General features: G+C 41.0%; 2 protein-coding genes across 5 annotated transcripts in view; both read right to left on the reverse strand.

Annotated features, from left to right (window-relative positions):
• ccdc88c (coiled-coil domain containing 88C) overlaps positions 1–14,015 on the reverse strand; it is a 44,031-nt gene extending 30,016 nt beyond the window's left edge. For 3 of the 4 annotated variants that reach the window (XM_020085053.2, XM_069536399.1, XM_069536400.1), the window contains exons 1-3: positions 13,333–14,015; positions 11,051–11,163; positions 8,179–8,287 (exon numbers count right to left, since the gene is read on the reverse strand). In XM_020085053.2, the coding sequence (XP_019940612.2) occupies positions 8,179–8,287; positions 11,051–11,163; positions 13,333–13,392 (282 nt within the window). In that variant the 5' untranslated portion in view covers positions 13,393–14,015. The remainder of the gene's footprint in view (positions 1–8,178; positions 8,288–11,050; positions 11,164–13,332) is intronic. The other variant, XM_069536398.1, reaches the window with a different exon arrangement.
• Positions 14,016–24,127: 10,112 nt separating this feature from the next.
• On the reverse strand, positions 24,128–25,876 carry LOC109629331 (tripartite motif-containing protein 16-like). Its single transcript, XM_020087027.2, has one exon. The coding sequence runs from the start codon at positions 25,828–25,830 to the stop codon at positions 24,157–24,159; it is 1,674 nt and encodes a 557-aa protein (XP_019942586.2). The 5' UTR covers positions 25,831–25,876; the 3' UTR covers positions 24,128–24,156.
• Positions 25,877–27,675: the final 1,799 nt, after the last annotated feature.

Genomic DNA, 27,675 nt, shown 5'->3' on the forward strand with positions numbered 1-27,675 from the left:
ATCCTCGTCTTCATTTTGCACCGTTTACAAGCATCAACACTAGCTTGTGAGAACTGCAGAGGATCCCCTGCTGTGCTCTCACAATGGCTTCTCTGGAATTTCATTTGCGTTCACACATACAGCCCCTGCAGATCAGCTCAGTGGATGTCTGAAAATAGCTATAGACACATGCACCAGAGAGTGTCGATCCATGATGGAATGTCCTCTGTCCTCCTCCAGTCTCCTGCAGACCTGCACTCACTTTAACTAATAAATACCAACACTTATCACAAGTTATTAGGACCTGATCAGTACATGACGTTTTCTTAGTGTTTGTTTGTTTCACTCCAGAGTTTATGAGGCTGCATTTAAACATAATGAAAAATGAGTTGTCAACAATTTGTTCGTACTCAATACAACATGAGACGTGACACACACAGCAAGGCGTCAATGTTGAACATAGTGAACATAGCGACACGGATGAGCCCACACCATTGATTAATAACTAAATACATTATCCTGTTGTGTTTGTCATTTCAATTATATTCCCATCCTTTTTACTGAGCTGGTTACATATACCTTGTGCCAAATGTTAAATATTTATTCAAGAGCAATTGTTGTTAATAGAGCCAGAGAGCCCATTATGTTCATTGTTTTGGTTGCGTGTATTGTTTTTAAAATCATGACAACAATATCTAATCGGAAATCGAATCAAAACCATGCGAATCCTAATGGAATCATTTTGGGAAATAAGTGGCAGTAGCCAGCCCTAATCCTCATGTACTTAGGTAACAAAAGTAAAACTGCTAAATAGCCAATTTCAGAACAAAATATGACAAAATTCTCAGCACAGAAGAGGATTGAATCTGATGTCAGAGGCTCCTTGCATGTGAAGGACCTGATTAGAACATATCTTGAGGGAACTAGCTTGGAGGAGTTTGATGCCAAGGAGGCTGTACAGATGAAGTTCAGTTAGGGCAAAGGAGCTAGAAGTCCCAAATACAAGGGTTGGCCTTCAGAGGTGCCAGGCCCTAGTGGTCCTCAGGGGATGTGTTCTGAAGGGAGGGGAAGGAGAGGCCTTCTGTAAGAGAAGTTCCATGTTTACTTGGTTGTTCTGCAATAACAGTAAGGATTTGACCACATACCTTATGTTTACATTTATAATTTTTCTATTTGGTGTAAATGTTTGCACCATTTAACTTAAAGGTTCAGTGTGTAGAGATAGTGACATCTAAAGGTGAAGTTGCACGTTGCAGCTGAATATCCTTATTTCACCCTCCCCTTCCCAACATGAAAGAGAACCTTCACTTGTCATGAAAACTGAAAAGGTTTAAGTTTGTCCAGTTTGGACATGGCGACCTCCACAGAGAGGAACCCCCTCCATGTAAATATACCGTTTTTAGATATAAAGGGCCAACTTTGGTAAAGAAAACAACAAATCAAACAATTTAGATGAAACACACCAGTGAAACATCACTAGGATTATTTTATATTCAATTTCTGCCAAAAATCCCTTTCACCTAAATCTTACACACTGGACCTTTAATTAGTTTTTTTCCCCTCAGAACTTAAAGCACCATTCACTTTGTGACTGTAAAATAAAACAACGCATTTCTTTTTTCTCCATTTATTACCAAAACATTTATCAGTAAAACAGTTAAGAAGGGAAATAAATATGAATGTGTTGTGTTGCATGTCGTTATAATGCGCCTACTTTTTGTGTTGGTGCTCCTAAAATTTTCAGTATGGAGCAACGGTGATAGAGGTAAGTCTGGAGCCGTGCATAGTGGACCTCATAAAAGTCAAAAATAGAAGAGAAGTGGGTCGCATTGAGCTCAGGTCATACATTAAGTCAAATTTTCTGGGAGACAAATCAAAGGCTAACTAATCATGAACACAAAAATCACATCCCTTCAGTATGCACATACCAGCAGACTCCTAATAAATAAATAAATAGTAAAACTACAATAAATTTGACCAGAGTAAGCAATCACACTTTCACACAGTATATTACAATGTGTGTGCGTATGAAGTAGGCCAGAGGATATGAAGTTCAAAACATCCCATGTAGGCTCAGGGCTTTGTTCTCCAGTTTCCATGGTTACCAAGGAGTGGTAAAGTGAGAGGGGAAAGGGGGTGACAGACAGAGAGTACACATTCAAATCACTTCCACAGGAGCCACAGGATATTGTATGTTAAAGGCTCAGTGTGTAGAATTTAGTGACATCTTGTGCTGAAGTTGCATGTTAGAGCTGAATTCCCCTCACCTCACCCTCCCATTCCAAACATGAAATAGAACCTGTGGTAGCTTTCAGTTGTCATAAAAACTCATAAGGTGTTTAGTTTGTCCAGTTTGGACAACTGAAAAAAAACATGGTGGCCTCCATAGAGAGGACCCGCTCCTGGCGTAAATATAAAGTATGTTAATATAAAGGGTTCATTCAAGGGTAAAGAAAACAACATTCCATACAGTTTAGATGAAACACACTACTGAAAACTTTACTTGTATTATTTTACATTTAATTTCTGCCGTCTGATCCCTTTCACGTTAATATTACACACTGGACCTTTAAGCATAGACACTTTTTGATGTGAAAACGTACTAAGACAAAACAGACAGCAGTCATTTAAATGTTGAAGGAGACCAGGATACTTCAATGATTCAGTTTCATGTTTAGAAGGTAAAACATGTTTGATGTCCCTCCAGACATTTCATGTCACTGAGTAAAGTGATGTCTGCCCTGAGTTCTTTACACTAACTCTAGAGTAACTTGTGAGGTAGTCAGAATGCATTCTCAAAAGTTACCCTTTGGGGTAGATATGTTCATAGTTAACTGTTTCACTGATATATAATCAGTCATGCTTCTTGTGGCTGGTCTCTTCAGTGAGGCATTATCCTGGGACACTGACGCGATCTGAACTGTTTGGTTGTCTGCAGGCCTCAAAGTGAACAAACTGCACATAAGACTAACCCAACAGTATGTAGACATGTTGCAATTTCTGATTTTTTTGGTAGTTTTCCTTCACTTGACTGATTGATTAGGGTGTATTATTGTGATTGCCCGCTGAAAATGCAAGCAGTACACTCTCATGCACAAAGGAGAGGCAGGAGAGAGAGCAAGTGCTATGCCAAACATGATAATGCCTTTATGAATAGTTTGAAGGGCCACTGATGCAGTGGGATTCCTCCCAGTGCTGCTGATGGCTAGTCCCAATGTGACAGATGGGCTCAATGTGTGCACTAGTGTGAGCTACTAGTGCTCTGGTCAGGGCTATATTCCCTTGCATCAGTAGCAGAGCTGCTAGCATCCACACCACTGTCACCAGATTGGTAAACATTTTATAGTTTATAAAATGCTAAAATCTTGGGCTGACTTTCAGAGATTTGGGGTAGACATCTCTGCATATTTGTTTTTAGACAAATTTATGACACTTATTGGAAAGATTTAATTTTACTTAACATGACGAGTTGTCAACCTGTCTCTCTATGCTTCACTGCTCCATTGCTTAAACACAGACAGTGAAACAGGGAGCAGAGGAGAGAAATGCAGTAGACTCACACTGAGCTGAATTGAAACTTGTACATATAAATCTTCCTTCTAATTCCACGAATATCTGTCTGTCTTTTTCTTTATCTGTATGTCTGTATGTGGAACGCAAATATCACAAACCATCTGATTGGCTTTACTCTTGCCATGTGTATCGTTAATTGCTCAGGGAAGTGCAGTGTCAAATGAAGACACCTGATACATTTAATTTTAACAAAATTTGAATAGATAAGCAAACAACACTGTTTAGCAGTCGGTGGGGGGCGGGGCCTTTAGTCTGTGGGCCAACTTGAACTTAACTTCTTCTACGTCCTCGGATAAACTAAAACAGTGTTGCTTGCTTAATACACCTCTGAAATTTCCACCATACAATGTATGAAAAATAACAGCAGTTCAGTAAATCATTCAAATATAAGCCACACCCATGAACAGTAATGTAGCAAATTCTGTTTCATTTTATGAAAAACATTGACGATAAAATCATCATGGCAAATAAGCCTGGTAGGATTTGTTTTCTAACTTCACTCTGAATGACAGATTGTATATAAAAAGCACTGTAAATTGTAGTGACAGCAAATAGTAGAACTGTTTGAGAAGGACTCAGTAATGACAAGGAATCATTCTGAAGTAGCTTCAGAGCAATACCACGGGCCAAACAAACAGCCCATTCCAAACCAACGACAAACAGAAAAGTTGGTAATCCTTACAAAACTATAACAAACAAATGGTAATTTTATTGGCTAAATTCTCATCCATTGATTATCAGTGGATAAAATGATCAATTAATTATTTCATTCTTCCAGTAGGCTACATCATTGAAGTAGTTGGATGGAAACCTCAGTAGACGTGGGAAAACAGTTTTGCTTTGTATTCAAACCTTGTGATATCAGGTTACTGTCCATTGTACAACAGGGACCAAACAGAAGGAGGGTGACAGACACCCCTCCTCTCTCTGTCTGTCTCTCTCTCTCTCCAACACACACACACAACAAATTATTGCTTCGTCGCTGGGGAGACAGAGGATTCACTGGACCAGCCAGTGTCTGCTGGGACATCATCTAATTAGAAGAAAGCCAACGCCTAGCCCCAGCTGGATGTATACGTGTGTGTGTGTGAGAGAGAGAGAGTGAGTGAGAGAGAGAGACTCCGTCATTTTTTATACATTGTATTATGTTGTAGATTTAATTCAAAATCTCTAAACGAATAACTTTGTGCACTTAAATCTTCACTCAATAACCCAGAGATGTTCTTTGAGGTTTAAGCTTTTGGCTTTAGCTTGGCACAGTCACTCAAGAACAGTCAGAGACTTGTTGTTTGCTTCAGGTCATTTTTGTGCTGACAGGTGAAATGTCATCCCAGTCCCAGGTTTTCTTAAAGGATATATCTGTATTTGGCTTCATTCATTCTTCCATCAACTATGACCAGACTCCCAGCCCTTCCCAGTCTGAGAATCTACCTTATAATATGATGCTCCCCCTCCATGCTTCATTGTAGGGATGGTATTATCTAGGTGATGGTAAATGGTCTGTATTTATAGTGCCTTTCTAGTCTTGATGACCACTCAAAGCGCTTTACAGTACTGACTACAGCTTCAACTTCGTCTTGCTCAGTTACACAGGTTTTACGACCTCGTGGTGCCACTGTCCTCCTGAGTACACTCAATGTTGTAGAATTGTCTTTTTAAATTTGCTCCTCTACACAATTCACAAGTCTTTCTTTGACTACACAGCCCAGTCTTTCTCCTGACATGTAGTGTGAACTGTGAGACATTACATACACAGGTGTGAGATATTGTGATTACTATGTCCATTCCATTTGCCAAAATTGGATAGAGGTTCTTGTCACATCTCAAGAAAAGTAAACCCAAACAGGATACATCTGACTGCATTGTGAAGCTTAAGTCTAAAGGGACAAAGTCAAGCCAAGGAAAAAAAAAAAATATATATAATGGTTTGCATTTACATTGTGCTTTTCTAGTCTTGATGACTACGCAAATAAAATTTACAGTACAGTTCTTTGCCATTCACCCACTTATACTGTGCATCTTTGGTCAGCACTTTTTATATGAAAACGGCACAGCAGTCAGGGGCAATTTGGGTTTCAGTATCTCGCCCAAAAACTCCTGCTATGCAGAAAGGATCAGACTGTGATTGAACAGCCAACCTAGATTTTTTTTTTTTTTTTTTATGTTGATAGATTAGTGTTTTGTGGCATCATTTTATTGTTGTGCAGCATATGGTCTTCTCTCTCTCTCTGTCAGTGGCCTATTAAAGCATCCATCAGGTTATAACTGTCCTTGGCAGACAAGCAAGATTCATCATAAACTCAGTCGATGCCACTTAATCTGTGTAGATTCACACTACATGTATACAGCTCTCACCAGGCAGGCATACCTCATTTTAACACCAGCCTCTAAGAACAAGCCTCTTGCCCGGGTGAAAATCCACCCCCTAATCCATCACCACCCTGTTAACTCAAACTAAGCAACAAGTAAACATCCCAGATGACCAGTATTTCTCCATGCTGTCGAAAGGCTCCCATCCAGTCGTCACCTAGCCATGCCCCCGTGCCTGCTGACCTCAAAGCCTGAAGGCCAAAGTAGAGCACATGTTTGATAATAAGGGCTCAACCAGAGAGAAAATTACATGTCCTCTCAACCCTAATATACAGGGATAAGATTCTGAGGTATGTGAGTGCTTAGGGGGCTGTCATTTTCCAGTGCCCCTATTTTGGACATACTGTCTGAATCCACAAGTTTTTTGCTTGCAAGTCATTCAGTTGAGGTTACATTATGAGGCGTATGCATGCACATGTGTGGCTGAGTGTGTGGTTAGAGATTAACCAGACAGATTAACCCCATACTGCCTGGAATGACCCACTTCAGACTGAGTACACACACACACACACACACACACACACACACACACACACACACACACACACACACACGAAAAACTACATGAGTATCGAGCATTTACTGTGCACTGGCCAAATTTCTAATAAACAAAATAAATCTTCAGGGATATCAGATTTTCAAAACATCACTAAAAAAATGAACACATCTAAACTACAATAACTAGTTAATTACTCCTAAATTGACCACATTGAGCAACTCACTGTGTACATCTTTATCTGCCAAACTATTTGGATTTAAGAAACCTGCTACTACGCGCAAGCGACACACTGCCATTGCCGTGTGAGGTAAGAGCTTAGAGTAATCATTACATGACTGCAGCTCAGCCAAATCAACTGCATCTGATCTCTTTATCTCTGATTTATACAAAAAACACACTGTGGACATGCACACACATGCACGCATAATTTATGCCTCTGACCATCCACTGTGATTAGCTTTGAGCGGATGGTCACATCACATCACTTGATTTGGCATCGGCCTTGAGGCAGTTTTTGCTATTTCTGTGTGAAATGTAATACTACAACATGAGCAGCAGGGACAGACAATTCCGTGCTGCCTCCTGACAAAATTGTAGTACTTGTTTTCACGGGACAACATTACAATGGAAACCGGACATGGTGATCACAGATAGTGATGTGGGTGGTGTATGGATTAAAGCTTTGGACATATTTGGGTCATAATTGTGTCTTTTCATAGACGTTTGGACCGTTTTTTTTTTTTAACAGTTTTTACTGACTCCCTCAGTAATTTACTGCTCCTCTCTGTGTCTCTGTCATTCGTGCTGCGCACTGCCTACTGGTTCAGACCACTGGACCACTCTGTCATCTCCTCCGGATCTCCATACATTGCCTAAGTTTATGAATTATGTTGTTTTTACCCAGTCTGAGTTTACACAAGTCCAATGACACTGTTTGTGTGTGAGTGCATGTGAATTAGCACGAGAGAAAGAGAAATGCTTTTATCCAAAGCGACCTCAATCAGTGAAACATCTATGAGGGGCCATTCAGGGTTCAGCATCTTGCCCAAGGACGACTGCTCTACAGCTAAGCCACAGCAGCTCCTCTTGCCTCTTTTTTCCTGCAAGTTTGTCACTTGCTTTTTATGGACTTTTGCATGGGATTTGTTTCTGATGATCTATCTATATTGTTATTTCCTGCCTCTATTGATCAGTGCAGATTATTGGTCATACAGCAAGTACACTAAAAACCACTGGCCAGCAAGTTCAAGGTTGATCCATACTGATGCATTCCATCATCAGTACAGACATGACAGACATACATGCTAATGTATGTACAATGTATTACATTGTGAGAACCCAAGATAGCACACTGTCAACTTTTTGAATAAGCTGTTGTCCACTTACTGTTGCCATGATAACTGTGTTTTCTATGAATCCAGACACAACCCTTTGATAACATCACTAATGTACTTAAGACGCGAATGATGGGTAAAAGACAAATGAACCACACCTCTTTAGTAAAGATGACCAGTTGAATATATGGGCTGCATCTCCATATAGAAAGACAGAGATTCAAACTGAGAGCTGACAGCTCAAACATAGTATATACTATCTGCAGAAGATATAACAATTAAATAAAAATAATGAAAATAATGTTTTACACTTTTGCATCGGTATAAAATCAAATAAAAACTGAACCATATATGTTGCCAGAGTAAGTTAGCTCACTGTTTGCAGTGTTTGCAGTGTGTGTGTGTGTGTGTGTGCGTGTTTACCTGGTAGTACGTTCTGATGTGTTTGGTGAGAACACTCAGGTTGTGAAGGCGAAGCGACAAGTCATTGTTCACATTCTTGTTCAGTCTCTGATTACTGGGGCTAGGGTCACTATGGAGACACACGTGCACCACAGGAGCACGAAGATTGACGTTATTAGAGGCTATTTAAGACAAAGATCATTACACACACACACACTGGTCCAGGGTAGCTATTGTGCTAGGGAAGGATTTATACTGACATCAACACATGAGCTTGTGCCAGACTGATATGCATATGAACAGGAGGAGTGTAAACTAGTCTGGCTGACCTACGATGACTGTCATGATGTAAGTTTCAAGTTGGAGCCCAATTCACCTCTGTTAGAAACCTTTTTAAATATAAAGAGGCCAGAAAACAGACTCATTGTACTGGGGGTGCATTACTATGGGTCTTAACTGCCTGAGCTCCATGTGCCTGACACTTGTTGTGGATCACACTTCATCCACTCTTTACAACTAACTAACTAACTAACTAACTTCAGTAGACTTTGTTCTATGGCAACATTTACAAAATGAATTAATTCCTTTCATTTATTTTACACACTCAATGAAGCAAACAAATCCATTAAGATTCACACATGAATTAAGTATATGATTTTGAAGGTCTGAGACAAAATTGCTTTAATCTTTAACCAGGAGTTCATCTGCTTCAGTGACACTAAAGCCAACAGCTCAGCTCCTTTCATTGCTTATGCTTCAATTGACGGTTAAAGCGTCTCAAGTTTCAGTTTACATTTTCAAACAGGACAGGCTCTTTCACTTCCACTCTTCATATGCAAACTTTAAACTGCGTACAGCTGAAACATAACCTTCTTCCATGCCTGCAGCTCATCTACCATTCACACTTCTCATATTTGATTTAATCTAGCTGCTTCTAGAACTTAGTTCTGACATCATTAACTTAGTACTTTTAAAGTTGCACCATTTTGCACCAATTCTTTCAGCACTTTCACTTTAACTCAGTCTTCACTCTGGGCTGACACGTAATTTCATACATTACTCAGTGCTTACACTTAGATGTCATGTCAGCTTCTTTCAGTACTTCCAGTTTAATTGCTGGTCCAACCTCTTTCACTAATTGTTTCTGAAGTAGTATTTTTGAGTCAACTTCAAATGTTTCAACTAAAGTAAGCATTCCAACTTTTTAAACATTTATTTCTCATTTTGTTCCCAGTCAACAAGTGAATCTCAGTCAACTGATGATGCCCAGATTAAATATTATTATTGTCGCCCAGTTCAGGTCAGGGAGAATAATAGGTTAACAGGCTGACTAATTTCACAGCTGACTGGTTCTCTGACTGACTGATTTACCAACTGTCTATGAGTGGCTTTACTCTAATAGTCCTCTTCTTGACCTCCTCCTCTGTAACCCACTTTCCTATAAATCCCTATAAAATCCTGGTAACCCCCACCCCAGTCAGCCCAGCCTACATTCAGTGTGTGGAGAACAATAGCCTGATTATCATTGTTTCTGAAAACAATAACTAAAATATGAACATGTGGTCTGATGGTGGATGTGGGGCTGTCTGGATGGGAGAGAGATTCCACACAAGCAGATATGTGGGTTAAGTAAAGTATATGATGTTAATGTGGACAGTATTCATGCTTTTCTGAGAAGCTTTTCTACTCCAGAAGATATAAAATGATAAGTAAGATAACTGCACTGGTGGACATGTTCAATCATTACTATCAACACACAAATCCCTCATCCTGCTTCCAGAAATACTCACTAGGGCCAAATGTGTCCTCCTGTTCAAGTAACAACTGGTCAACAGTTTAGGAAATTGACAAACCTTCTTAAAATGTTGAATAATATATATATTTCAGGTTTTAATGAAATAATAAATTTAAAAATATTAACTGTCACAGAAAATATTTTTTATGGGAGGAATAAGAATGAGGGAGGACTCGACTCTATGGATGTAAAACGAAACAAAATATTCCCTAAGCATACAATCGCATTGAAAAATAATTTTACAACCAAGGCCATCAAACTATTAAATTCTAATGATGACATTTCCTGTTAACTCCTAATGACTGATGTCTTATTTTTGGTTTTATTAATGGTTTTACAAGCTCTCGGTTTTATATTATTATTTGATGTATTTGTGTTTTTCTTTCTTGTGCCTGAGACTGTGTGCCTGTGTTTCTTGTTAGTTTTTTGTTTTTTTGTTTCATCTGGCTGCAAAACAAATGTCCCCTCTGGGACAATACATTTAAAGTTGAATCGCTGACAAATGGCTAGGGGTGGATGAGAAAATTCCACTTCAAATCAATTCAATATAATTATTTTATTACCAATCGTATTTTATGAGGTGCTCAATGTCGTTTCTAACTAAAATGTAATAGGATTATACCAGGATGTTGCACTCACTTCACCAGTAAGCATATTGTTTTGTATTTCCTTTCAGTAATGTCTAAGTGTACTGTGAAAAACAACCTGTGTTGTTTTGACAAATATTGGATTTACAGGTCGAATAGGGAACAGTGGGGTTGAGTGCCACAGACAGGGTAAAGAAGTCTTGAGAGATTAATTAAAACATTGTCAGCTCTAAAAGAACTACAAATAATACAATTCATAAACTCGCTTAAGCACCATCTCTGGTTGCAGCCTTGAGGAGCCCATCTGGCTGTGACGTTTACAACCTGATACCACCATGTCAGGATGTGGTCACACAGACAAACTTTCAAAGACACATACAGGAAACACTAGATCAAGTCACTCATTGCTCATGTACTCAATCCAGACACACAAAAATACACACTAAAGGAACAATTCTTACTAACTCATGAAAATAAAAGACAAACTCTCAATCTATATGCTGCTACCTACATGTGTGTCATGATCTTGTGCAGGAAAACACCGTCCACCAGCTCCATGAACATGCTGACTCGCTCCTCTGAGCCCACATCGTCGCATGAACCCAGCGGGCCCAACATCCGCACCTAGAGACAGACAGGTTACAAAGAAAAGAGACACCATACTAAATATACAGTTATCAAGATTTATGCTTCCAAGTAAATATGTTGGTCATGTTATTTTTTTTATGATAACTTTCCTAATGATGTTTCTAGTACTCACTTCTAGTAGTCACTTGCCTACTGTTGTTGTCTGTAAGATGTGGCAGCTTAGAGATGCTACACCTCATTTTCAAATGTGTGCAACGGTAGTTTTTTTTTTTTTTTTTCATAAAAACAAACATAACCAGTCAAAGAGATGTTTTATCCTGGTTTGGGAGTATGTTGTTACCTAAGGGGTAGGACATGTGCCATGTAACTGCAACAATCCCAGTTCAGTTCTGCCTCGGGGGCCTTGTTGCATATTAAACTTTTTCTGACTGCATCTCTGATGTCACTAAGTGGTGAAGGTAAATGCTATATAATTGTGCTTTTCTTGGACTTATTTTAATGAACATCAACTGTATTAGATCAGAGTGAAAGTTGACAAATAATAACTCTTTTGCTGAGACTGTGGTGGACAATGAAGAATAATAACCCTCATTCCTGAAATATTTTGGTTATTATATGCCTGTATTAACTTAAATGAACTGAAAATAACTGAACTGTGAGTCAGCCAGGGAGGACCTTATCGCTGCCAGCAGCTGGTATAGCTACAAAGCTGAGTGTTCAACAAACAAATCATTTCAACAGTGCTAATATAGTATCAGAATGGCATCTAAAGAGAAACCAAGTCAGGTGAGTCCCTCCTTGCTATATAGATTTCATTCTATCAGACATTGAAACATTTCTTTGACGAACAGGGTGAGACATTCAATTACAGTTGCAAGTTTATAATCCACTTTAAATGTGCATTTAATTAGATTGAACATTGACTATCATGATTACAGGCCTTTGTGTTTTGTTTCCAGACCTCCATAACAAATGTGGTGAGAGCAAGAATAAAATAGGTTGGTGACAAAAATGTTTGATAAGAAAAAGGGTGTTTTACAACTTGATAAATACTAACATCAGTCTACTAGCCTTGCCAGCCCATGCAATGCTAAACCTAACCCATGCAATTTCCGGTTCCAAATGCGATTTTGTCAAACCTTGGTTCAGGCAGTACAGCAAAATTACAGAAATGTACTGGCTTTAATATGTTACATAGATTAAGTTTACACGTTCAACATGTCATTTTTTTCAGGAGGATTGCTGAGAGTAATGGCCTATTCCTGAGAAAAGACCAGTTCAAAGAACAACTTGTGCCCGACACAACCAGTCTGATCTGTTAGCCACTGGATCAGTTGGAAATCAAGGGCCTTGCTAGCAGTTGTCACTTCTCTTTCCTTTTCCTCTCCTAGATATATCCTCAACTCTAGTCCAGGGATATAATCCACTCCGGGGATTGTACCAATGTTTTGGTCACAAACAAAAATGTACTTAACCCCTGGATGTGCATGCAGAGATCAACTGACAATGAGTAAAACAGTGAAAGTTGTCAGCTGAAAGTAGCCCTGATCGTTCTACTGTGTGTACATTGTAATTGTGTTGGTCTGGCAAATGTGGGACAAATTGTTGGTTGACCATACAGGTCAACAGGATGTGCGAGAAGGGGGGAAACAGGAAGTACCACGGGGTGAATGACCCGTTCACTGCTCGACAGGTTGTTTAAGTCTGGGCTGGAAGTGACTGTGTTATTCAATGCACTCACACCTTGGGCATGAGCAAAGACAGCTGAAATGAACTGGACCACGAGAAGACTTCAGAAGCCGTGCGTACAAAGAAACGGCAGTGACACGTGAAGTGAGATACATCCGCTGCGAGCGGTGAAGCACGGGAGACAGAAGATGGTTCTTCTGCTGTGACTCTGAGAAGTTTAGAAAGTCCCGAAGACACCATCCTGATTCCCCGAAGAACCACTCAATCTGAGGCTTTTACTCTGAAACCCCCCCCCCCCCCTGTCACTGAAGTGAACGTAGTCCGTCTGAGGGAGTATCAGTGAACACAATCACTATTCACTAAAAGTACACGGTCTGTAGAAGGACACGTACTAGTTAGTCCTGTGAGAGACAGAGGAGTGAAAGTAAACCAGAAGCCGAGGACTGCAGCTCGTGTGCATCATCATCACAACTGTGTGTGTGTGTGTGTGTGTGTGCGCGTGCTGCTCCCACTCACCCACACCACCAGCGGTGACTCCATGAAAGTGGCCAGTAACTCGGACAGAGTCACGTCCATGGTTGTTCCCACGGCTTCCAGCTCCGCTTTCTAATCAGCAACTAATCATTAAATCCGCCGCCCGCTCGGTCGATATCCGGCACCTCGACTCTGGGCAGAACAAAGCCCCCGCGAGGCACCGACTCCCCCTTCCCTCCTCTACCTCACCCGTGCACGAGCTCCCTCTCCCCCTCACCACTATTGTCTCGCGCTGTGCCGTTTCCCTAAACACAAAGTTTCAAATTAAAAAAGAAGTTAGATAAGAACGGGGGGGGGGGAGTTTGGAGAACTTTCCAACACGCTAGCATGCCCCAGGGTAAGCTCCGGTGGTTCAGCGGGTTAATATCCAGCCAGTTTTCCGTCTGCAGTAAAACACTTGATCCAAACTTCGCAGGACAGTTGGTCGCGTTGCCAAGGGATACAGGACTCGGGCCGTAAAGCGACGAAACCACCGTGGAAAAAAGAAAAGTCAACAAAGTAGAAAAAAGTAAAACAAAAAAACAACAAGACGTGAGGTGGACATGGAGCGTTCGAGCTGCTGTTTCCGTTGTTCCTACATGTCCACCGCGTCTCTGCGGCTTTCTCTTCTCCTTCTCTCCATCAACCGGACTCTGAGACCAGAGACGGGGCACGGTTGATTGACAGCAAGGCAAACCAATCCGCAGGAGACGCAGTTCCCGCCCTTTGCGACGAATCAGCCAATAACAGTGTCGCCATTTGTTTCGACCTTTCGTTTAAAAAAATGACGTCACTTTAATATTGACTCAAACCAGCCAAAGACGTTCAAACAGTGCAAGATAGTGAGCGGCCTTCCACAGGCTTCCTAGGTAGTTTTTCTCAGTTCGGCAATGCAGTCATATTTGACACGTTTTTTTTCTTCTTTGAGCTCCATATAGTATATTTATGATTACCATACCACACCATGGCGGTACTTTGGAAGTTATTACCATCATATTTGATGAGATTAAGCATAAAATCAATACAATGAAAAGGCCACAATAGCCATTTATGGATTTGGAGTTGGAACTGCCAGACAAGATGTGGGAGACTGTGCTGGGACTAGTCTATACCACCTCAATATGTCCCAGGGGAGATCCTACACTGCACTCATTACACAAATGCCAGATTGGCCAAGATATTTCCAGGCACAAGCGACACCCACATTCATTGTGGACAATCGCCTGCGGACCTGGTCCATATGTTTTGGACTTGTCCTTGTTTTTCTAATGTTTGGTCTGACATTTTTTAATAATCCTTTCCGACATGTCTGGTGTAGACATTCCACCTGATCCTCTTACAAACCTGTTTGTTGTATGCTTACATCCCACTGTTTCTTAAAATAATCATATACGTCTCTTACACAACATACTTCTTAAACGGAAACATGTACTGCCACCAACCCACAGCACATGAATCAAAGACATATTATGAAATTAGAGAAGATTACATTTTCTCTGAAAGGCTCACTTAAAAACTTTTAAGAAATCAGATTATGCAAAGGCCCTTACACTTATTCCATTCCTTTGTTGGGGACCAAGTAAAAGACAGCAGCACTATCATTTATTTCAAACGTGACAATGTTAAATCAGTGGTGGCTGGTTAACACAGGGCGCTTCCTCCAACATCCTGAGACAAAAAAGCTTGTATACAATACAATGAACATGATTTAATTATATAATAATTGTTTACTGGTAAATGCTCCTGGTAGACTGCAAGCACATGTGATCATTCAATATAGGTTGATTTCAAATTGTATTTGGTTCATTTCACTCTAAATACATATACTTCCGTATTGGGCCGCCTGCCAATTGGTAGTGAATGGGGGTCCTTATAGTTTTGGCAACCACGGGCCATCAAGAAAAAAAGAGGATAAAGGAGCTTGGTCAGGATCGACCCAATTTACAGATTCAGCAGCAAGTGATGAGTATGGGCTTACACCTGGCTTCTCCTGCTCTCAGAAACAGAGTTGACTTACTGAATGTGATGAAATTACTTGTCTTTTATTGCCTTACCTGTTTGCTGTTTCAAATTGTCGGCACGGAGGTACTGTGGATAGCGACGTGGGTGCGAGAGCTAAAACATCTCTTCCAAAAATACAAACGGCATGAAAGTTGCCACAGTCACCTAGAGACCATGGGCCTCATCCACCAACATGTGTCCAGAAATGTTCTTACTCTCTGCTCAAAATAAGTGCGTGCGTAAAATCTCCACCATATTCATGATACATGCGCTCCAGCTGATTTTGTTCTCACCATCTTGCGTATGTTTGTGAATCGGAATCCACTATCTGCAATCAGTGTACTGCCACGCCTCTATTTATCCATACAAGGACCTCCGTTTGTCACAAAGAGAGTGGTGTGCTGTACAGAGAAGTTGAAGTTATGAGAGAAGGAGGTAAAAAAACAGAAGAAATTCACAACAGCAGAAATTTAAACAATTGTGTCGGAGGTGGAAGCCACAAAAGGCACATACATGTTAAGAAGCCTGGGCTGCAATAACTGAGATGGTGAATACTGTTCCCTGCACAGTGGTTAGCTCTAGAGTTGTGGACATTTCTCATTTCTTAGATGCATCACAACTCCAACGTGGACTGTATGATCAAATGCTGAAACACTCATCTCTGCTGATCCCACCAGTTTCCATTCATACGGAGTGGAAAATCGGTGGCATACGCTTCGAGAGCTCTCAGCAGCACTGAACAGAGATACACGCAAATTGAGTAGGAGGCGCTGGCCTCAACTTCGGCCTCTGAGAGATTTGCAGAGTTCCTCATTGGGAAAAAGTTTCCACATTGAGATGGATCACAAGCCTTTGGTTCCTCTGCTGGGCTCTAAGAACTTAGATGTGGTCCATATGGGGCTAATAAGTTAGCTTACACCTTATCACATGTGGCACGCAAAAAAATTGCAACCGCTGATGTGCTCTCCAGAACTCCTGTCAGCAACACAACTTAAGGGCTGCTTGAGGATGAGATCAACCTTTATGTGGACGCCATCATAGCAAGCCTGCCAGCTACAGAGAAGAGGCTTGAAGAAATCCAGATGTATCATGACAATGACACTATACTGCAGCAGTTGAAGAAGTACTGTGAGGAGGGATGGCAAGACAAGTTCTCGGTTGAAAGAATGCTTCAACCCTATTTGCCACTCTCAGGTGGGCTCACGGTTCAGAATGTTCTGCTGCTTTATGGTAGCAGAATGGTAATCCCAGCATCACTCAAAGCAGATGTACTGACCAAGCTGCACAAGGGCCAGCTGGGAATAGCCAAATGCACAGAAAGAGCAAAAAGGTAAGTGTGATGGCTTGGAAAGCAAAGAGCTAACAAAAATGATAGAGAGCTGTGATACATGTAATCACGTGAGGACAAACTTCAGAGAAACATTAATGCCTACAGAGTTCGCATGGAGACCATGGCCCACTGTGGGAGCAGATCTGTTTCAGACAGAAAAAAAACAACCATTACTTGGTCCTTGTCGACTATTTTTCCAGATACTTTGAAGTGACCAAACGAACATCCACAACATCAGAAGCAGTGGTTGAACACTTTAAGTCCATCTTTGCACGTCATGGAATACAAGAAGTGGTACACTGGGACAATGGACCACAGTTTGCATCTGAGCCATTCAGGAAGTTTTCACAGGATTAGCCTTCGGTCATGTGACATCCAGTCCTCATTTCCCTCAGAACAATGGGGAGACTGAGCAGATAAAGATAAATTGCAGGTGATGAGGTACTGGCTAATGTAATAAGTTAGGGCATATAGGCTAATGCACTGTACTTAGGGGAGACACTACAGGTGAACAGTCAGATTTGTATCTAATGATGTCATAAAAATCGCCACCTTGATATGCAAATCAGGCTTTAACTAATTAAAATGCACACATTTCAATACATTGGCCAATTGGCACTGCAGGTGAACAGGATAAAAAATAACTAAAATATGTCACCACAGAACTTCCCCAGTTGAGTTTAGCATAGCTGAAATGTACACGTGTGCGAGCTTGGATGTCATTGTAGCGCACCAGCAGAACTATGTACTAAATATATATACATATTATTTAAGAAGCTCTCATATCTGATTTTCTTTTGCTACCAATTAATCAGTTAAAAATCAACTACAGATGCATAATTTCATGGCACTAGAAATTATTTGGAGTGGCCGATTAATTATAGGCCAATAAACAATTTAATGAAAGCCAAAACTGTTACTTCTTAATATGAGCATTCTGATATACTCTATAAATTATTGTTGTCAATTAAAGCCTTTTTTATCTTTATAAATAGAGTTTTCCAATACTATGCATACTATGTGTGTTTACATTTTCTAGGACAGCTGGGCCTTCATTTAAGCGAATATGCATGGTCTGAGGAAGTTCTAAATTTGTTCGTACTCTGCAAAAATATTTAGTTAAGAACATATTGATTAATCCCAGATTTGTGCATCAAATGTACGTACGTATGATTTTGTGAATGAGGCCCATCTTTGTGGCAGGCTTAGCATTGCTCAGCAGCTCGATGCAGGCTACAGGATTGGCACGTTGTGTGTTATTTTTGTTGAGTCTGGCTTCAGTTTGTTTGAAAAAAAAAAAGAACAAAACAATATTTAATTTCTCTGTATTATGTGATCATTTGCAAAACTCAATAAAAAGATTGGAGAAAAAAGTTTAACACATCAAAGAATAAAGTTTCTGTCACAATCTGTTAGCATGTAAATGTGTTTTTGAAATGTTTATCGGTGATTAGTTCCAAGCCATGAAAAAAAAAGAAATGAGAACATTACCATGATTAAGATTACCCTTTGGATTTATTTTAATTTATAATACATCTCTCTCCAATATCTGTATCTCCAACTTCAATTAAATTTTTCGTTTTTTGGTCTCTGTACAGAGGACTAGATGATACCTTTTATATATTGAACTGACTTCCTGGGACAGACAAACTTGTTAAAGAGTAGCTGATTAAGATGATTATGAAAATACAGGCCTACTTACGTAATTTTAACCAATGTGACTCCTGCTGTAAAATGTAAAGTTAAACCTAATTCAAAGATGCAGACATATGTAAAACATTTGTTAATTCGTCTTAACTCTGTCTTCCTGTATACTGTATCTGTAACTGCTGATAAAGTCATAGTGGCACCATCTGCCTGCAAAGAGAACAGGGCTTCAGGTGCTGCTGATCCAGTTCTACACTACCATAATCCAGTCTGTTCTCTGTTCATCCATCACTGTTTGGATCGGCCACCAAACAGGACAGGATCAGACTATAACGGACAGTGAGGTCTGCAGAAAAAAAACATTGGTGCCAGCCTGCCCTCCATCCAGGACTCGTACATATCCAGAGTCAGGAAATGGACAGGGCACATCACTGCAGACCCATCACACCCTGGACACAACCAGTTCCAACTCCCCCCCTCTGGTAGGCGCTACAGAGCATTGAAAGCCAAAACTACCAGACACCAGAACAGCTTCTTTCCTATGGCTGTCACTCTGGTGTGCACTTTATCAGTCTTACAGTGTCAGGAACAATCTGTGTGCAATAATCTGTTATACATATATATATTCCACCTATATATATATAAGTATCTTTTGACAATCTTTCCATATTTACTCAAACATCTTTGCACTCTGCATCATTGCACTATTTCTCAATTTCACTGTCATTGTTATGTTTTTTATGTCCATGCTTTGTATATATATTAATATCCATATCTGTACATAGCCGTTAAATGCTTATGCTAAACTTTACTCTACTTTGTTGTCCTTGTTTTTTCTTTGTTTATTTGTCTATTTGCACGTTGAGAGCAATGGAAAAACTGGAGTCAAATTCTTTGTATGTATACGCATATGTGGCCAATAAAGCTGATTCTGAAGGTTCCTCTTCAGCACTGTAGCCAGGCTGACAGAGAGTCACAGCTCTACTGATCCGTCTATTCCTTGTCTCCGAGGAGCAATGATTTCATTAACTTCTTCAAAAATAAATTATAACCATCAGGGAACAAATCCACCATGGGGAAGACCCCATGAATAGCACATATACATTGTCTAGTACAGAAATCATAGAACCACCTGTAGCACCAGATTTTTATTTGGACCACTTTTCTTCCATTGATCCTCCTGAACTGACCTCATTAGTTTCATCATCCAAACCAACAACTTGTCAATTAGACTCTGTCCCATCTTGACTTTTTAAGGAAGTTTCCCCCCTAATTGACAGTTCCATATTAAATCAGATTAAATCAGTCTTTGTTAACAGGCCACGTACCACAAGCTTTTAAGGAAGCTGTTATTAAACCTCTGCTTAAAAAACCCTCTCTTGATCCAGAGGTTTTAGCTAATTATAGACCCATATCAAACCTGCCCTTCATTTCAAAAATCCTCGGAAAAGCCGTTTCTAACCAGTTGTGTGGTTACTTAGATAGTAACGGTTTATTGGAAAACTTTCAGTCAGGATTTAGAATCCATCACAGCACAGAAACAGCACTATTGAGTCACAAATGACCTTTTTAAGGCCTCAGATGATGGACTTGTCTCTGTACTCTTCCTGTTGGATCTTAGTGCAGCATTTGACACCATAGATCATAAGATCCTGTTACAGAGACTAGAACATGTAGGGATCAGAGGAACTGCACTAGACTGGTTTAAATCATATTTATCAGATAGATTTCAATTTGTTAACGTCAACAATGACCCCTCCATGCACATGCAAGTTAGTCATGGAGTTCCACAAGGTTCTGTCCTTGGACCGATATTCTTCATCTTATATATGCTCCCCTTAGGCAACATCATCAGAAAGCACCACATACACTTCCATTGTTATGCAGACAACACCCAGCTGTACATATCTATGAAGCCTGATGAATGTTTTCCTTTCCTTGATGATTTTATGCTCAGGTTACTAACTGAACATCACATGTCAGTAAATATTGTGCATTGAAAGGACCATTGTTGAATGACACCAAAACAACTGGCAATATTATCCAGTTGCCATCAAGGATGCATGTATAGTTTTGCCATAATATAAATATTGCAACCTATTTGAAGCATTATTTAAAAGGTGGATGAACTTTGTTAGGTTTGCCATCAGCAATGTCAACATCTGTTAGCATTCCTCCACAAATCAACACTTGACTTCATTGCAACACAATAGCAGAATATTCCAAAAGTGTCCAAATGTATATACAGCCAATGCACCAAACTGCAAAGGAAAGTGACCAATGAATCAATGAATCAAATGTCATATGTATAGCCCATATTCACAGATCAGAATTATTTCTCATAGGGCTTAACAAGGTGTGACAAACCTTCTGTCCTTAACCCTCAGCCTAAGGACAACTACCAAAAAACTACATTAACGAACTAAATAAACAGGTGAACAAAATGTAGATACTTTAGAGAGAGCCACATGTGACGAATCCCTCTCCCAAGATGGACAGGAGTGCAATAGATGCTATGTGTAACTGAGAACATCAGCAAAATAAGAGTTTTTACAACATGATTAGAAGAAACAGTTTGTAACATAATGGAAAGGTGTGTCAAAGTATGTTTACAAAGTAATCCGCATGTTCCCTATCAGTGATGGTCAATAAACCAAGTCTCTAAGAGAAACAGCGAGGAACAGGGTTGTAAAAGCAATTACTTCATGTAACAACATGTAGCACTCAATAAAAAGGACAAACAAACAACTACTTCATGGTAATTTCAGTCTTTGAATTTTTGTACATGTCATTGAAACAACAGGGTTATTTAATAGATTCAAATACAGACATGAAAAAGGTTTTGACTAAATTGGTTGCAGGTAAAAACTGCACTTTCATCAGTTTGGCTTCGCAGCTGTTGAGGAAGAGACCATTATAAAGTCTTCACTGCCCTCTTGTGGTGAAACCATATTATATTCACAGAGCTCTGTCGGTCTACCTCAGACCAAACCATTAATGGATCTCAATATGTGAGCTGTATGTGCTTTAAGAGATTTGATCTGACCCACTAGAATTAATGGGGAGAGCTTGAGTGGAAATTATTTTTAAAAATCCGTCTGTCTAGGCTCGATTTTCTGCTCTTATACTGCTAATTGCAGACACTATCTCTCAAACCTTTTAATGGCCCTTCCAGGACAACCATTATTACCAGATCTATAGATGGGACATTCAGTTTTTTCAAATAATCAAAAGCTGTTGGGCTAGTAGATTGATTTGAGAATTATAACAATTGATAAATTCTAAGAAAACAAATTAATTTCTGCATTGTCTGTATGTTTTATAAGTATACTCATAAACTCAGCTAGAATATCTTATTTCTAAAATAGAATATGTAGCACGCAAGTTTTTCAGTTATCAATCTCTTGTCTTCTCTCTTTCTTCTCTGCCACTATTTCTACAAGCTTTTTTTATCAGACATAATTCAATCCTCATTTTCCAACCCCAAAAAACTGCCCCCTGCCCCCTCCTCCTTCCACCCTTCTACCAAGCCACTTTGTCAACTACTTCACGAAAAAGACAGAAGACATCGTCCTCATTTTTAAAGTCACCCTCTGAAACATTTCCATAAACGTCATCTTCATCTTCATCCCCTTCTCTTAACTCTTTCACCCCCCTGTCTCCCAATCAGGTTCTTACCCTGGTAACCTCAGCCCATCCAACCACCTGCCCCCTTGACCCCATAACCTCTCACTTTCTCCAGTCTATTGCTCCCCTACTTCTTCCTTTTCTCACCCATCTCATGAACACTTCCCTGCTAACTGGCTGTTTCCCTAACTCTCTAGAGTAAACCTCTCTCCTGAAGAAACCCACCCTCAACCCATGTGGAGTAAACAACTACAGACCTGACTCTCTTCTTCCTTTTCTTTCCAGAGCACTTGAGCCTGCTATCTTTCATCAACTCTCCTCCTATCTTCACCAGAACAACCTTCTTGATCTTCAACAGTGTGGCTTCAAGGCAGACCACTCAACTGAGACTGCCCTCCTTGCTGTCTCTGAGCAACTTCACACTGCTCCCTCTCTCTCCTCTGTCCTCATCCTTCAAGACCCTTCTGCTGCATTTGACACAGTGAACCACCAGGGGCGTCATTTATAAAACTAGTTATTCACATATTCTGAAACTGTTTTCTCTGTAATCATTCTGTAGCAGTATAATGATTGTTGCATTCGACACAGACTGGTTGTGATTGTTCTGGGAGCTGGTTGTTGCTTGTGTCCAGGGGCAGATGTGGCCGCTCTTGAATGTGTTGATCTGAGGCTCTGGGGGAGTTGCATGTATCTTGCATTGTTCAGGAACAGGTGACCAGTCAACATTGTGTACCTGCAAACATTAACGTTTGGAACACCATGGCTTTCTTTAAAAACTCATACCAATCACACCCCCACCACAAGTCAGACAAGCACCTGGTGAAATTACAGACAGATTCTCAATAGTGGAAGCTTGTCATCAACACTTCCTCTCCTCTGGTCTTTCATCTGATATGACTTCAGAACCTACAGTTGATTCTCGTATTGTTACTGTTTAAATGAAACCTTAATATCTACCGTCCTACATCCAAAGTCCTGAGGGGGCGCTAGCGTACCAAAGAGTTTATTATCAGCGGATCCACAGAGGAGGAATACGGCCGCCTCTGTCTTCTAGCACGTCCTCATGCTAGCTATGAATAGCTGTGATTCTCGCGGATCACACTATTGACTAGATCTCATCTGACTGAAGAGAAATGTCTGGACGAGGAAAGGGAGGAAAAGGTCTCGGTAAAGGAGGCGCAAAGCGTCACCGCAAAGTTCTCCGTGATAACATCCAGGGAATCACCAAGCCCGCCATCCGCCGCCTGGCTCGCCGTGGCGGAGTGAAGCGTATCTCCGGTCTGATCTACGAGGAGACCCGCGGCGTGTTGAAGGTTTTCCTGGAGAATGTCATCCGCGATGCTGTCACCTACACCGAGCACGCCAAGAGGAAGACCGTGACCGCCATGGACGTGGTGTATGCTCTGAAGAGACAGGGCCGCACTCTGTACGGCTTCGGTGGATAAACTCACTTTCAACAGCTCAACAACACAACGGCTCTTTTAAGAGCCACACACTGAGTCAATGAGAGCTCACATCCTCTGCTCAACACTCATCACTAGTTCTTCCAGAGAACAACAATCATAAGGAGGCTGAATTATTAAAATGAAATCCCATGGATGGTGATCAGACCTTATAACATGATTTCTCTCTCTCTGAAATTGGTACAGTCCCCATGTTGCCATCAAAATGCAGCTTTTATACATGTCTTTCTCTCTCAGGGTCTCTGTCCTTCTTCTTAAAGGAAATGTCTCTGTGTGCGAGCGTCGTCAACAAGCACAAGGCACCCATTCAAAATGTCTCGGCAGGAGATATTTTCTAGTTTTCCTTGCAAACCTATAAGCAAATATGTAGATGTTGGACCTCCCTCTTTCCAAATTGTCCCTTCAACAGCTTCTTCAACTGTCCAGGTTCCACATTTCAAATGTGACCCAACAACTAATCAGCTCATTGATTATGATCAGGATGAATACAGGTTATAAAACATCCCGGAAGCTTATTTCTACATTGATTCAGAAAACAACAGCAACATTAGTTCTTTCAAACACATTCATGTCAGTGTCATTATAGATTCTGTCTTTACAAAGTGAGACTGAACATCTGTGTTGAAGGAGGGCCAGTGTTTGATTGACAGCTGATCTCTGTGCGGAGCAGAAACGTCACCACGACGAACTTTGAGCAACAAACATGGAGACAAAAGAAGGTAACACAGAATATAAATCACTGCTTTTAATGACTCCAGTCTATTTGAGTTTACACAACTCAGCTGAGGATCCAGAATTATAAACCCCAACTCCAGCATAGAGAGGCTGAGTGAATGTGGTCTGGACTCTGTGGAGGAGAGTCATGATGTCAGAGACGCTGTAGAAGGACAGAACACCTGCACTGTGATCCAGGTACACTCCTACTCTGGAGGACAGAGGACCTGACACTCGAGTCTTGATCTTGTTGTGATGAAAGATATAACTGTTTCCATCACAATATAACCTCCAAGATTTATCATTGAATCCAAATCTACAGTCATGTGACCCCCCTGCTCTGTTGATATTCTTGTATGTGACTGCTACAATAACTCCTCCTCCTCTCTCCTCCACCTCCCAGTAACAACGTCCAGTCAGACTCTCTCTACTCAGGACCTGAGGCCAATCAGTGAATCTGTCTGGATGATCAGAATAAAACTGTTCTTCACTCGTTCTTGTCACTTTTCTGTTTCCCTCAGATAATAACAGATATTTGTTTGCTGTGTTTGGATCCAGTGTGATTTCCTGTGGATATTTTAAGACGTCAGCTCTGGTCTGGGGCTCTGGTTGTGGCAGTAAAACATCCACTTGAGACACAATCTGTAAAATCTTTGTCTCTGTCTCACTCAGAATGTCCTGTAGTCGACCTCTGACCTGTGACACAGCTGCTGTCACGTCCTCAAAGTACCTCAGAGGACGGATCCTGATGCTGGATGAGTGTGTAGATTCACTGAGTGACAGTGAGGGGGGGTAGTTGAGTAGAAACTGGATGTGATCCTCTGTGTGTGAGAGCTGCTTCAGTTCATCGTCTCTCCTCTTCAGCTCAGTGATCTCCTGCTCCAGTTTCTCCTGAAGCTCTTTGACTCGACTCACTTCAGTTTCCTGCTGGGATCTGATCTGCTGCTTCACATCAGAGCTTCTTTTCTCCAGCAGACGGATCAGCTCAGTGAAGATCTTCTCACTGTCCTTCACTGCTTTATCAGCAGAGCGGTTGACGGCCTCCTCCCCCTGTTGAAGCAGCTTCACATCATTCTCTCTGTCCTGGAGTCTCTGCTGGATCGTTTGTCTCCTCGGCCCGAGCTCTCTCTGCCTCTCAGTCCTTTCTGCTGCAGCTGTGACTGTGTCGTGGTCTTTATGTTCATCCACAGAGCAGAGATAACAGATACACTGCTGATCAGTGCGGCAGAACATCTTCTTCACCTCATCGTGACGAGAGCAGATGTTCTCCTGGAGCTTGTCGGAGGGCTCCACCAGCTTGTGCTTCTTTAACGGAGGTGACTGAAAATGAGGCTGGATGTGTTTTTCACAATAAGAGGCCAAACAAACCAAACAGGACTTGAGAGCTTTCAGTTTTCTCCCAGTGCAGACGTCACAGGCCACATCTTCAGGTCCAGCATAGCAGTGATCAGCAGGAGCAGCTTGGAGTCCAGTCTTCTTCAGCTCCTCCACTAAATCAGCTAACATGGTGCTTTTCACCAGGACAGGCCTCAGTGTGATGGTCTCTCTACACTGAGGACAGCTGTAGATTCCTCTCTGATCCTCATTGTCCCAGTGGGTTTTAATACAGCTCATACAGTAGCTGTGTCCACAGCCAATAGTCACTGGATCCTTCAGTAGATCCAGACAGATCGAACAAGAGATTCTTTCTCTGTCCAGTTGATTTTCTTGCTGCGCCATTTCACCCGGTGCCAGTGACTGTAGAATAGTTTCACTTTCTCTGAACACAAATAGAGTCTCTGCTCCTCCCCCTCTTGTTCATTCCTGCAGTGACTCAGCTCCCACAGTTCACGCCTTGTTCACTGATTCTTACACTGACACGTCTGTGACGGGAGGAGACAGAGAAACCTCCTGACTGGGAGGATGCTGGTTGTGTTTGAGAGCAGGAAGAAGTTGTTGGTTCTTCAGGATTGACTGTATTTCACAGAGGCCCGTTCATACCCGTGTTAAGAGGAGCTGTCAGTGAGAGGCAGAGGAGTCGATCCTTCATTCACAACATGTAGTAACAATTAAAGTCAAATCAAATAGATGCTTTGATAATAATACATCACATCTTTACTTATAAAGCACATCTCACAACCAATAAAGAAAAACTCAGTGATAGAAGAATAAAAAACTACAACAGGAGAATAAAGGTTAAGTGAGGTTAAGGTCGTCTTTTCTGTCCCCGAGGACAGTGACAGTAGTCACACACGACCCGTACACATCAGCACAAACATAAATACAGAAAGACAGCTCTAAGAATCCATTAGTCCTTTGTTCAAATATTAAAATATATAATATATAGTTATATATATAATAACCTGTTTGCTGTGGTTCAAGTCCTGGCAGCAGAGTTCTGTTCTGTCTGAAGTTCCACACATTTCTCTACACACACATCAAAACACTGTTGCACTGATTGTTCACCCGAATACATCACGTGCTTTTATTATGAAATTGAAACATTTGAACCTTTAATTTGTTAAATGTCGGCTGATCTTTTCTCAACATCCGGGTTCACAACTGTTACATTTCCATCCGAACATATTCATGTCATGAAGTCGTGAGAGAGTTTGTCTCAACAAACAGTTATTTTTTTCAGTCAGAAACTCTCGTCCAGGTTCAGTTTGTGTTTCCTCAGTTTGTCCAGTAAATCCAGGCCAGTCTGAGCAGCCAGCAGAGACGCCATGTTGTTGCAGCCGGAGCTCACCGCTGCGTCGTACGGCGTCTGACCACTGGCGTTCCTCCTCCTCACACTGGCCCTGCAGCTGAGGAGGAGGAGCAACAATAGCGTTTAATGCCTGAGCAGAGTGAATCATAGACTTTAAACAAGACCCTCACTTCCTCCAGAAATAAGAAATAAAAAAACAAATATCTCAAATCTGCCATCTTCATTCAGTGTCAGCTGACAAGGGAAGCTGCGCCCCCTGCAGGGAGACATGATATGTGAACATGAATGACTTGTGTCATCTTACTGTCCCGACTGCTGGTCCACATCAGCTCCTCGCTGCACCAGAAGTGGAAGTACATCACTGTGACCATGCACCGCGGCAACCGCAAGGGCGTGTCGGCCGTCCCTACCACAGCAGAGAACAATCAATCTTGTTTGTGTTTAGGTGCTGCACTTCAACAGTTTGTTTCTCTGAATGGATGTTGTGGAGCAGAGCGCAGCCGCTTTAGAATTCAGGTCTCTGTGGAAACAGGCTACACATTTAAATACACACGTAGGGAAGAACTGAGAACACAGAGCCTATTCATGCCTGCCTATACAACACAGCCTATAAAACTGTTGCTCAATCTGAGGTAAACACCTTTGTCAAAATTTGACTTTAAGCCAGACTGCACATATTACTCATGGTTGAAAAAAATATTAAAGTGTTAAAACATCTGCAGCTCCTGCTAATGGTCTACTTCAAGTCAAAAATGAATCTCAATCTGGCAAAATACAATATACATTACAAGATAAGAAATGAAACAAATATTTAGGGAGGAAGTATTAATGTGAAAAGGTAAGTTAGTAATACATTTAATGAATATAAAAGTAAA

This window comes from Paralichthys olivaceus, chromosome 12 (assembly GCF_024713975.1).
Source record: "Paralichthys olivaceus isolate ysfri-2021 chromosome 12, ASM2471397v2, whole genome shotgun sequence".
In the NCBI taxonomy this organism is placed as follows: domain Eukaryota; kingdom Metazoa; phylum Chordata; class Actinopteri; order Pleuronectiformes; family Paralichthyidae; genus Paralichthys; species Paralichthys olivaceus.